We start from the raw sequence: 12,002 nt of genomic DNA, 5'->3' as shown, positions 1-12,002 counted from the left end.
TATTTATTTAATAAATTTCATTTCATTTCAAGAGGGAAGCTTGCTTAGCAGTGTGGCATTTGCCCGCGGTTTCGCCCGCGTTTCCCGAGATGAAGGTAAGGGTACCCTAAGTCATTCTCCATACTTCAAACTACATGTATGCAAAATTTCAAGAAGGTTGATTGAGTAGATAGAGCGTGATGGTAACAAACAAACAAACTTACTTTCGCATTTATAATATTAGTAAGGATAATAATTTAGATAAATATCTGTGAGTATATGATTGTTTATATGGAGGTTTAAGTTTGATACTCAATGACGATAAATCTACTGAAGAGATTTAGATGAAATCGGGCCTTGGGTAAAATATATCCTGAAATTGCATTATAGGGTAATTTTATCCCGAAATTCTTGGACGCAGTCGTAATATTACAGTAAGAAATTTCGTGAAAATGAACTATTGTCCCTATAAATTGATTTTATTACTCTCACCGACAAATAGAATTAAATTAATGCACTTTTGAAACCGGAACTCTGATCTTTTAATCGAGTTTGTGGGGGTTCCCCTTCTTGCATACGTCTTAATTATCATTTAAATTAAATGAGATTAAGGATTCATTTAAGTAGTCTGATGTATGTAATCTACTTAATTTACTCATCGTATATCAATCAACTGAGATGTATGTACCTAGGTACGCTTGTTAGCCAGCTGTCGTGATTCCTATTCCCGGTAAATGAACGTTGTACATTGCGTAGATGGCATGTGGGCTTTATTTTCACCGCCATATATCAAAAACCCCCAAGTTGAGCGAAGTGTTAGTCAATTGTGGCTTTAGGCATTTTTGAATTATGAATTTTTTACCCAATTATAAATAATAGCTGCAGCCTAAGTTGCAAGGATCAGTTAGGGCTGAAATCGTATATATCATTATATATATATCATTGTATGTACCATATGATTTCAACCACAGGAGTATAGAATCGGAACAGAGTTTAAGCTTCATACAACTAATTTGACTGAAGGCCGACGGCGCGAAAGTGGGGGTCAACATTTTTTTACCACTATAAGTATATCTTATCGATAGGGTATCTTAGCATAATATCACTTAAATGTGTATATATTATGGTATAATGTTCGGCATGTTTACGAGACTTACTAATTCAAACTATTTTTGCTAAAATCTAACGTCTATATATATATATATATATATAATGTATGTACAGACAGTCGCCAGCATGTCAAGTGACGAATTTGCATTATAATAATAATAATAATAATAATAATATATCTTTATTTCTCTCCACAAACAAGATTGCTTAATACTAGTTGACAATATGGAGGTACAATTGAACAACTTGAGTTTGTGGGAGCTGACGCTTGTACTAGGTATAAACCTGTCCTACAAGTCATCAGGCCCCGCCTCTTAATTAGTGGAAAAATATTGAAAGTACCCAACTAAAAACAGTGCTAATACAATATTGAAGTTCCTAAACTAGAAAATTTGAGATACTCGATGTTGTACTGGAGATTGTAATTACGTAGACGTACCTATACCTATTCAAAATAATTTTCTTACTGAACCTAAGCATAGATTTACAATGGGCGCGCGCGCCAAGCGTTGTTCAAAATCTGAGTTGGCAGCACTTAGTAATAGCGGTAACCCACAGACCATTAAATCCACGGTTTTTATATATCTGTGGTTTGGCGCAAACCTGGTACGTTTTGTTTTAGCGCGGCCGCACACATTAGTTTTCCAAATCCGGAATTCGGAAACCTGAATGTTCGTCTAAAAATGTTCACGTTCCATACTTTTTCAGAACGTAAAAAACCTAACGTCAGGTTTGGATTAGTACTTTCCCTGAGACAGAACGAAAAAACCTAATGACGTCATCGAAGACGCAGCGCTGCATTAGAATGGTGCGTACACACAATATTATGTAAAGCTCAGTGCAGATGGCGCTACTGGTACAACTAAGGTACACAAACATTGCCAATGGAGACAAAAAACGCCAATTCAATATTGTTGCAGATTTACGATCAAAAATACCTTCTACGTAATCGTGGTGCGAGTTTAAAGGAAAAAGGATTGGATTATCCTGAAAATAATAATATTTTATGTTATGCATTATTTGGTCAACTGTGGTCATAAACTGATAAAAACTTGATTTTGACTGAAGATCTTACCTGTATGTCCATATTTTAATAAGTCTTCACGTGTGAAGTGTTCCGAGCTTCTTTTCGACCGTTTACTGGCTCGAAAATTTTACAGCGTGAGGTGTATCCCATAGTTTTCGAAGTTTTTTTTATCTTATGGAAAACGATTTTTCCCAATATTTCGGCACCCGCATATGAAAGGATTAATAAAAAGATTATATTTTATAATTTGGATTAATAAAGTACTCTAAAATAAACGTTTTAATCGACATAAGAAAAGGCGACAAAGCTTTTGTGTACCTAACATACAGTGCTGTACTCTGGCGGGATAAATGTGCAGTAATACTCCCTGTTCAAAAATCGATTTTATTGCAAATTAAAAAATAAAAATATATTTTTTGTTTCGTTTATCCACGTGGAAAGGAATAAATATATATAATAAAATGTGAAGTTTTTTTGGTACTTCCATATTTTTTTGAATCCTTGCATATTATAAAACAAAGTCCTCTGCCGCGTCTATCTGTTCGCGATAAGCACAAAATGGTTTTGAGGACAATATATACATTTTAGAATATCACAGTTGAAATAATTTGTTCCTAATGTTTTCCGTTTTATTCTATGGAATATGTATGGAACATAGATTTAGAATGACCCCGCACGCGTCATATGGAATCATGAATTTAGAAGGGCCCGCGGAGATACTCTGTCTAAACTGAAGAGCCTTCTAAATCTATGGTCAAAACAAAAAAAAATAATTAAATGACACACAGAATGACATTATATTATCAGATTGTGGATGGTCTTGGCTGTATGGGCTTAGATCCCTTTGCTTATCCATATGGATAAACGAAACAAAAATAAAGGTCCATGGTTGCTTTGCTTTCTTGTTGCGATCTGTCACTTTGTGTTTCGTTCGATTGGTCGTCATTGAATTTTTACGACAAATTCTCATCCATTTGTGATGAACTAGAACATTCGTAGCTATTAGACTCTTCTAATAATAATTTAAATGGGTAGTGGCTTATAGAAGCCTTATGATTCTTCAATAAAAAACTTTAAATTGGCCGTCAAATCTCAGGGACCTATTTTATCAGCCACAATTATATCGAAAACATATTAGGCTGGTGGTGTGATGGAATCATACTTCAACACGACAACAAGACGGAAAAGATCAACAGTGGAAGGGTACAAATGAAGGATATTCGTTGTTAATTGTGTTGTAGCAAAATATTGAGACAGAGGTAATTGGTTGATCATTGATCGACGAGATTTATGTGCGCGTGACGGTGACATGAGCACAAACAACAAACGGCGTGGAGCTAGCGGTTCCAGTTGTTCTGTGTCTGGAGTGCCCGCTCTCGTGAACGTGCCCACAGCCATGTCTGCCGACCTCGCGTCACTGTTCGAGTGTCCTGTGTGCTTCGACTATGTGTTGCCGCCGATCCTGCAGTGTCAGAGCGGGCATCTGGTCTGCTCGAGCTGCAGACCCAAGCTGTCGTGCTGCCCGACGTGCCGTGGCCCTCTCGGGAACATCCGTAACCTTGCCATGGAAAAAGTAGCCAGTAATGTTATGTTCCCATGCAAACATTCCAACACTGGGTGTACAGTCACTCTCGTACACACCGAAAAAGCTGAACATGAAGAGGCATGTGAATTCAGACCTTATTCTTGTCCCTGTCCAGGAGCATCATGTAAATGGCAAGGTGGATTAGATCAGGTAATGCCACATTTAATGATGTCTCATAAAAGTATCACTACCCTCCAAGGTGAAGACATAGTGTTCCTGGCAACAGATATAAACCTCCCTGGGGCTGTGGACTGGGTGATGATGCAGTCTTGCTTCAACCATCACTTCATGTTAGTACTGGAAAAACAAGAAAAATTTGATGGACATCAGCAGTTTTTTGCCATTGTCCAACTTATAGGATCTCGTAAGGAGGCAGAAAACTTTGCCTATAGGCTGGAATTGAATGGGCACCGTAGACGCCTCACCTGGGAAGCTATGCCACGGTCTATCCACGAAGGAGTATCATCAGCGATCATGAACTCTGACTGCCTGGTCTTTGACACGTCGCTTGCACAATTATTCGCAGACAATGGGAACCTTGGAATCAATGTCACAATATCCATTGCCTAATCTACATTGCCATCCAGTTGTTGTGTGTACTGTACACAAAGACTTTCATTGAGTGATACAATAATATGATTATATTTTCATGTCAATGAAGCTGCAACAACTTTTGATATAAAGGAGACTAATTAAAGTAAACCACAAATATTGAAGTTGATAATTAATATTTTTGTTACAGTTGTAATGTTTGCCAATAATGAAATCTGATTTTTGACATTTTTCTATTTAATTAATCAACATCAAAGTAAGCCAAAAATATTTTTTTCATTCTTTTGTATGTACATGTGTGTTCACCCTTAGATTTAAGTAGAGAAAATTTTTTCAGTGACTATGATCACTACAACTGAATGCCTTGTAAACATAGATTATAAAGAAACAAATTATGACCTCTAGCTGAGAAAGTGATTATTTAATTCCAATGTTGAACAAATATAGTGTAACCTTAATCATTTGTACATAGTTGCATGAAATTACTTAAATATTAAGAATTTTAAGCAAAACATTTATTGTTGTTTTGAAAATACAATTCTTAGAGTGCTGGCATCAACTCAGTTGTTTATGGTCACAAGTGGACTGCCACGGGCTTAGCGTCATGCCGAGAGCAATTATTGCAAAACAATTGGAATACAGAAAGGAATACACTAAGTTATCCTTTTAGCATAAAATAAGTTTGGAGCACAAGTTGTATAAATATGGAACAGATATGTGCCTGGGCAGAAAAACATTGAACAAAAAAGGGAACTATGTAAATGTTTATATGTACTCTCAATGTTTTGTGTGAATGCTGCTTCATCTACCTCAGTGTTGATGGAAAGATGAACTATTTTGCATGCATTGCCAATGCCACAGTTCAATAGAAATGTCCAATTGTAGATGGAAAAATGCCCAACATAAAGAAAGTGGTAGCTATTTCAGTCTTTTTGGAGTAAACTCCATTATGATGCGCATTTGTCAATTTGACTTAAGTTTTAGAGTTTGTATATAATATTTGGTTTGAACAACTGCTTACCAATTAATTTTATTGTTTTCAGTCAGTACATGTAAAACTTTTTAACTGTTATAATTTCTTGTATCACCCCCTCAAAAAGAAGTAAGGTGTTGTTTTTCAAATGTGTTTTTCAAAATTTGGTAGATCACATGTTAGTTTTCAATACATTTCGAAAATTACACTTTTACTCATAAGGCCAAATTCCATGCCTTTGCTATTGGTGAAACAAATATAGTTAGCTTCTTTTAATTTATACAAAAACATGTTACTTAATTATAGTTTTAATTGTGTATTTTCTGTATTGGTGTGATTTCGTCCCGAGTAAAACTATAAAAATAGGACGAAGTGTTACCTAGCATCAGACTACTTTATCCAAACCTTAATCTTAAGATGCAACTGGTAAATTTTATGAAAGATTCTAGTTGAAATAAATTTTTGTAATGTATTGATATTGTTTTATTGTTGTAATAAAACCACGTCAATTGAATCATGTCCTTTATTCGTTTGGCCTACGTGTTGTAGGATATTACATTTGATTAAATTATTAGATTTTTTACAATAGTTTATCTTTTGTCTTAATAAATAACTATAAATTGAGCACATTTAAAAAAAAAGGCTGGAACTCAGTGTTTATCAACAATATTATCTAAGACTGAGCTATCTATCATATCACACGTGCAAACAAGATAACGCAAAAAAAATACCTTTTCTGGTCTAAATGTTTCCGGGCTGTGCAAATTATATTAACATAATAAAAAATTGCTTTTGAAATCCCACATCGAAAGTAATAATCTGGACCACCAAATACAGCGTTTACATTATTATTGTTACAGTTTTTAATGTTTTCAAAACCGCGGCTTTACCACCATGAAATGTGCTTTCTCATAGATGCATGATAAATTATGCCACATTCATGCAAACTTTGGTAACAAACTTTCATTATAATAAACATTTATTTTTAGCAGCTGATTAAGTTTGCTTGCCAGTATTCTGTGGCTGTATTGGCGACGGCAAAAGGCAGGCGGCAGTTGGTGAATTACTGTCATCGAGGATAGAAGTGGATGAAATATTTTTATTATCTGGACTAAAGGGGTCCTTAGTCTTTGGAGCGGTGGTCGGCGCAGATGGACTAAAAGGATCGGCAGTTCGGTGCACGACTTCGAACGGGTCGCACGTTTCATTTGTTTTAGTATCTACCAGACTGAATTCGTCGAATTTCTCCAAAATTGCGTTGAAAGATTGCGGTCTGGGCGCGAATGGGTTAAATTTCTTAAGACCATCTGGACTGAAGGGGTCTTTCGATTCTTTTGGCGCGTCTTCAGCTATGCTATTATCTCCACTGAGGTCAGACAAATCAATGTCGTAGTTGATATTACTCAAACCTGGTGCTATATGGTCGGATCCGAACTCGTCAGGAGTCATCAGTTCGTCTATCGATCTCGAATCGAATGGCGTAAAGCCGAGCGGCGATGGAGTCAGCACTTCCAAGGAATTTGTCTGTTTTAAACCCCAAGAGTGATCATGCTGAGGGGTTTTTGGCGGAGACGGTTTTTCAACTACTTCGAATCCTAAAATACTTAATTTCGGCTCTTCATGTGTTTCTTTTGTTACTTCATCTGTTTTTGACGGTTGAACGTTCTGTTCGTAATTTGAATTGCCCTGGATTATTGGTGTTTGAATTTGGAAGTCGCCTTGTGTGCCATCCGATTGGTCGTGCGATTCTTGTGCTAGTGGCGCCTCCAGGTCGATGAGCGGCATCGTGGACAACTCCTTGAGTTTCCCTATGCGAGGCAGTTCGGTGCGAGGTTTGATCTTCAGGGGCGTTTTGGCGAGTACTTGTTGAACTTTTTTGGCAATCTCTTCCTGCAATAGACAAATAAATTAATACAATATTTGCTGGTTTCAACAATATAAATCTCAACTCATAATCACAACATTGTATAAATCTATATAATGTATGCATACATATTTAAAATTGAGATTTTTATGCGCGTTTTTAAATAGATAGCAATTCCTGAGGAAGGTTCAAATGTATAATTTATTATGATTTCACCCGAGCGAAGCCGGGACGGGCAGCTAGTTCACTACAACATACAACGTATTAACATTTTTCAAAATCTCACCTCAAAATACTTAGCGTCGTGCGCGAACCTGTCACTGTTGGTTTGTATTTCCCGCGCTTTCTCCAGAAGAGTCTCCGCGAACGCGCGCTGCTCCTCCGCCTCGCGCGTGGCGCCGCACAGCGACAGCGCCGCCGCCTGGTGCCAATATAAGGTAAAACTTTATAACTCTTCTTCATAGTCGTATTCCTCATGGCTGAGGGTCGTGGTCATTACGTGGAATAAAACACACACAACAACTCTCTTAGCATTATTAATGGAATGGTATGCCATCGCCTTCTCCATTTCACACACAAGTTAATAATAATCAACCAGTGTGCAGGTTTCCTCACGATGTTTTCCTTCACCGGAAGCAAGTGGTGGTCGATGAAAACTACTATACATGAGTCAGATTGGTATAAAAACTCATGTGGCACGATTAGGATTCGAACTTGTGACCTTTCACAGGTGGGCGTCATAACCATTACACCACCTGCGCTTCTTATAACAAAGCAAAACTTTAAAACACAATACCTAAAATTTGTTTTTATTCCGGAACAGTTATTATTCCGGGATTAATGATACCCTATGTCCTTCTCCATACTTCAAACTGCATGAATGCAAAATTTCATAATGTTGGTTGAGTAGATAGTTTAAGCGTGAAGTGGTAACAAACGTTACTTTCACATTTATAATATTAGTTACGATTACAGATAATATAATTAGGATTCAGAAGCTATTGCGCAGACAAACCATAGACATGCTAGGTCCCAACTCCAACTTTCGTGGTGCGCATTCAATGATTATAATTGATATGATTTGATGAAAACTTCAAGTTCATACCCAAGAGCTGCCACCTATGGAGGCCGGCATCGCCATATAGCAATCGAACTCCTTCTTGTCCATATTGAGCGACTCGGCATTCAGGTTCTCGATGAACGATACCGCGCAGCACTGGAATGAGACAACACAATATTCAAAATCGCTGAAATAAACATAAATTACAGACCAAGTGCAGTTTTACAATTGTTGTTGTTGTTGTCAAATCCGATGCTTTTAAACAAATGTCAAAAGCAAACATTTATTTAGGGCTTGTATAACAGCGAGAGTAGAAGCGTAACGTCCACTTTTCTTGGAGCCAAAAAGGTTTTCAATTACTTGATACTTGAAAACCAAAAAAAAACTGAATAATTGTTTTATTCATAAAATTCATAAAATACTAAGTGTGAATGTATTTATAAGTAGCATTTTGTTTTTCACCCAAGCAACTTCGGTACTGTGATAAATGTGCCCATTGGTTCATGCTAAGCTATACTATCGATGTTCTCAGACACTATCGATAAGAGTGCGCAGGAATCACAATATCAATTGGTGAAAACCGTACTAAGATTTTGAGTTTATCGCGTTCATACAGCGGGTTTGCCATCATCTCATAATGCGATCCAATTCAGGACCTAAACTGATCTGCATCGCAAATTCGCACCATCCAATTGATTGTTAACACTAGTGCGATTAATTAATTTCCTAAATTGAACTGCGCTGCAATTGAATCGTTATGTAAAAGTTGATAGTACGCCTGTAGGACAGGACAGACGCGACAAAGAAACTTCATTTTTAACCCCCGTCGCAAAAAGAGGGGATGTTATAAGTTTGACCGCCAAGTGAGTCTGTCTGTCTGTGTACGTGGCACCGTAGCTCATCAACGGGTGAACCGATTTGGATGCGGATTTTTTTATTTGATAGCTAATTTTATGCGCCGGTTCTTAGATATGTTTGATCAAAATCTGTTCAGCCGTTCAAAAGTTGTAGCGAAATGAATATTGAAAGTCGGGGTTCTTTTTTATATATAATTGATTTTATCACAAACTTATGTGGGTTTAGTCAATGAATTATTAAAATTACATGAATATATTACCAAGTTAGTGAAATAGTATCCACCCTCGCCTGTCATCAGGCGCTGGGCGTTGCAGAACCTCGTCACAAAGTTGATGTTGCTCACCAGCCGGGGCGGGTTCGCTTTTAGCACCTGCCAACAATATAAATAAATTATAAACCAATATTTTCTGACACTAGTTTTTAATGATTCGTACCTGTATTTCTTGACGAATAAAGATATCTTCTTTCAAATTCAAATTCAAATTCAAATCATTTATTCAGAAATTAGACCTTCACAGGCACTTTTTCTCGTCAATCTTTATATTTATAGTTATTTCTCACAAGCTACAAACTACTGGCATTTCGGAACGACCACTGCTGAGAAGAAATGCCGAAAGAAACTCATTTGAACAGTGTTGGTCCCTATCATGCCAGATCGGCTTACCATTATTGTTTCTTACAATGTTTTTTTTTTCTTTCTAATAATATATAAAAGTACATAGTCAAAAGGTACATTCTTTTTCTTTCTTTCTTTCTTTAATAGTGCATTAGATTCCGACGACCTCTGTAGCCTAATGGTCATCATGCCGGAGTGATGGATGAATGATGAACACTGGATGTCCCGGATTCGATCCCTGGTTAGGGTCAAGATGGAAAATGATCTTTGTCAAATTGACTTGCGTTAATCAACATATGTATATGTTATAAAACATATTATTATTTTTTTTAGCCCCATTTTACGTCGACCTCGGTGGCGCAGTGGTAAGGTTCTTGCCACTGAACCGAGAGGTCCTGGGTTCGATCCCCGGTCTGGTCATGATAGAAAATAATATTTTTCCGATTGATCCGGGTTTTGGATGTTTATCTATATAATGTATACATTATAAAATATAGTATTGTTGAATTAGTATCCTATAACACAAGTCTCGAACTCAATTTGGAGCTAAAACTCTATGTATATGATTTGTCCATAAAACATAAGTATTTTATTAGATTTTTGTTATAGTTTGGCTACCTGACGTCAACCATCTTTGGAAATGCTATCGTTGCCTATCAACTGTCAATGCTATGAGTCTATGTGTATTATGCTTATACGATATCTACTGGAGAATATAGAATATCGGGACTTTTCGGGAATTCCCGAAAACGTTCCCTGACCGTTTCCGTGCAATTTCGAGGACTGCACATCGCAGCTATTAATAAAAACAAACACAAAAGCAACTTTATAATTAAAACAAAATAATAAATACACAATTTAATTGTGGTTCAATAACACTACTCTTGTAGGGACACCTGGAGCCCTATGTTGCCTTTCTCCGTTTTAATCATATCGCCTATTGCTCCAACCGCATCCTTAACAAGTCCGTAAACTCCGCCCGCCATGTCGGTAAATCCCTCAGCAATATTGTTTAGTCTACTTGCTTTCTTTACACCCTCCTCCTTTTTAGGCCGAGGATATAGGGTATAAGGTCTGTTCTTTGCTGATGCTTGTCCAGTTTGTTCGATACCAATGGGCGCAGCGAAAATAATTCCGGAGAAACCTATTGGTGATAAGCCACTCGAGGTCTGTGATTGACCTAAACTTGGCCCATATGTTCCACCTCCTGGTGTACCGTAAGCCTCTGCACGGTTTCCATAAATGTACCAGTCTATTTTATTGCCGCCTGCTCCAGCGTATTTTGTATATCCGGGCGGATCCATACGTACGTAAAGATTTTCGGGGCTTAGCACTGGTTCAATCGGTCTCATGTTTAAAATGCCAGATCTATCAGGTCTGCCATTGCCAACTCTAGGGCCGCTATCTTTACGATCACGGAGATAATCATCATATTTTTTATAATACTGATTTGTCTCATCTTGCTTCTCGATACCACCACCGATGACGAAAGAACGCCTAGATTTTGTGATGTCGAAAGCAAAAACACACGGACCTGAATGGAGCACTTTCAATGCCGGGTGCTCCAATTGAGCTGATATAAGTTCACGGAGACCCATATAAGTTTGAACATCAGTTCCGCATACTAAATTATCCTTGAGTATTCTAAAGTTAATAGAACCCGGACCATTGTATGTCATGTGTGGTTGTTTTAATTTCGCTAATATTATATCTCCGTAGTTATTATAAAGCTTTCCATCACTTCCTGATGTTTTATCATATGTCAATAACTCTTGGCTGTTGTGAGTATTACCATCAGTGCCACGTATTAGGGTTCGCGAAACAGTTGTGCCAATAATTGCGATTAATTGAAATGCTAGAGTAATTCCTGAAAGTAAATGTTAAAAGAATCGTTACTTTCTGTGAAGTTTTTTCAATTCATAATTTGTAAAACGTACAATTTTGATCTTACCTATACAATCCATATTAAGTCATATTCCATGGACGATGGACTTATAAAGATTTTAATTAAATCTTCAAAATTCTTTCAGTCATTTGACCAAGATACATCTTAATCGATTTATAAAGCTTAAAATTGGACATTTTCTTTTATCGAGATACCTTTTAAAACGTGTAATTCTCTGATAAATGTTGTCATCAAAAATCACGTCTTGTATTCTGGGCATATCTTCCATTTGTCATTTATTATTAAATTATTTATTATTTATCTCACCTATAATATCTATTACGCATGAATTTGAACTAAGAACAAAACACCTTATTGTTCTGGATCATGGCTTCTGGGTTCCGACGCTTAACAGCGGAGGAATCGAGAAAAAGCTGAGAATATAAAGAGTAACTTATGGTTCAATCTATATATATAAAACTCTTACGTTACT

At 36.9% G+C, this 12,002-nt stretch overlaps 3 protein-coding genes across 4 annotated transcripts in view; 1 reads left to right on the top strand and 2 right to left on the bottom strand.

Annotated features, from left to right (window-relative positions):
- The first annotated feature begins 3,009 nt into the window (after positions 1-3,009).
- Positions 3,010-5,698, top strand: LOC128683892 (E3 ubiquitin-protein ligase SIAH1A-like). The gene has a single exon (XM_053769953.2). The coding sequence runs from the start codon at positions 3,426-3,428 to the stop codon at positions 4,269-4,271; it is 846 nt and encodes a 281-aa protein (XP_053625928.1). The 5' UTR covers positions 3,010-3,425; the 3' UTR covers positions 4,272-5,698.
- A 36-nt stretch (positions 5,699-5,734) lies between these two features.
- Rabex-5 (Rabaptin-5-associated exchange factor for Rab5) overlaps positions 5,735-12,002 on the bottom strand; it is a 33,895-nt gene continuing 27,627 nt past the window's right edge. For both annotated transcript variants that reach the window (XM_053769938.1, XM_053769937.1), the window contains exons 8-11: positions 9,268-9,378; positions 8,196-8,306; positions 7,377-7,511; positions 5,735-7,116 (exon numbers count right to left, since the gene is read on the bottom strand). In XM_053769938.1, coding sequence (XP_053625913.1) covers positions 6,223-7,116; positions 7,377-7,511; positions 8,196-8,306; positions 9,268-9,378 — 1,251 coding nt within the window. In that variant the 3' untranslated portion in view covers positions 5,735-6,222. The remainder of the gene's footprint in view (positions 7,117-7,376; positions 7,512-8,195; positions 8,307-9,267; positions 9,379-12,002) is intronic.
- On the bottom strand, positions 9,743-11,688 carry LOC128683890 (uncharacterized). Its single transcript, XM_053769949.2, has 2 exons — positions 11,576-11,688; positions 9,743-11,491 (listed from the first exon to the last, which is right to left on the bottom strand). Exons 1-2 carry the CDS (start codon positions 11,586-11,588, stop codon positions 10,503-10,505), a joined length of 1,002 nt encoding a protein of 333 aa, XP_053625924.1. The 5' UTR covers positions 11,589-11,688; the 3' UTR covers positions 9,743-10,502.

Source organism: Plodia interpunctella, chromosome 3, assembly GCF_027563975.2.
Source record: "Plodia interpunctella isolate USDA-ARS_2022_Savannah chromosome 3, ilPloInte3.2, whole genome shotgun sequence".
NCBI classification, from domain to species: Eukaryota; Metazoa; Arthropoda; class Insecta; order Lepidoptera; family Pyralidae; genus Plodia; species Plodia interpunctella.
The sequence above is the reverse complement of the archived record's forward strand: the minus strand, read 5'-3'. Positions and strand labels throughout refer to the sequence as shown.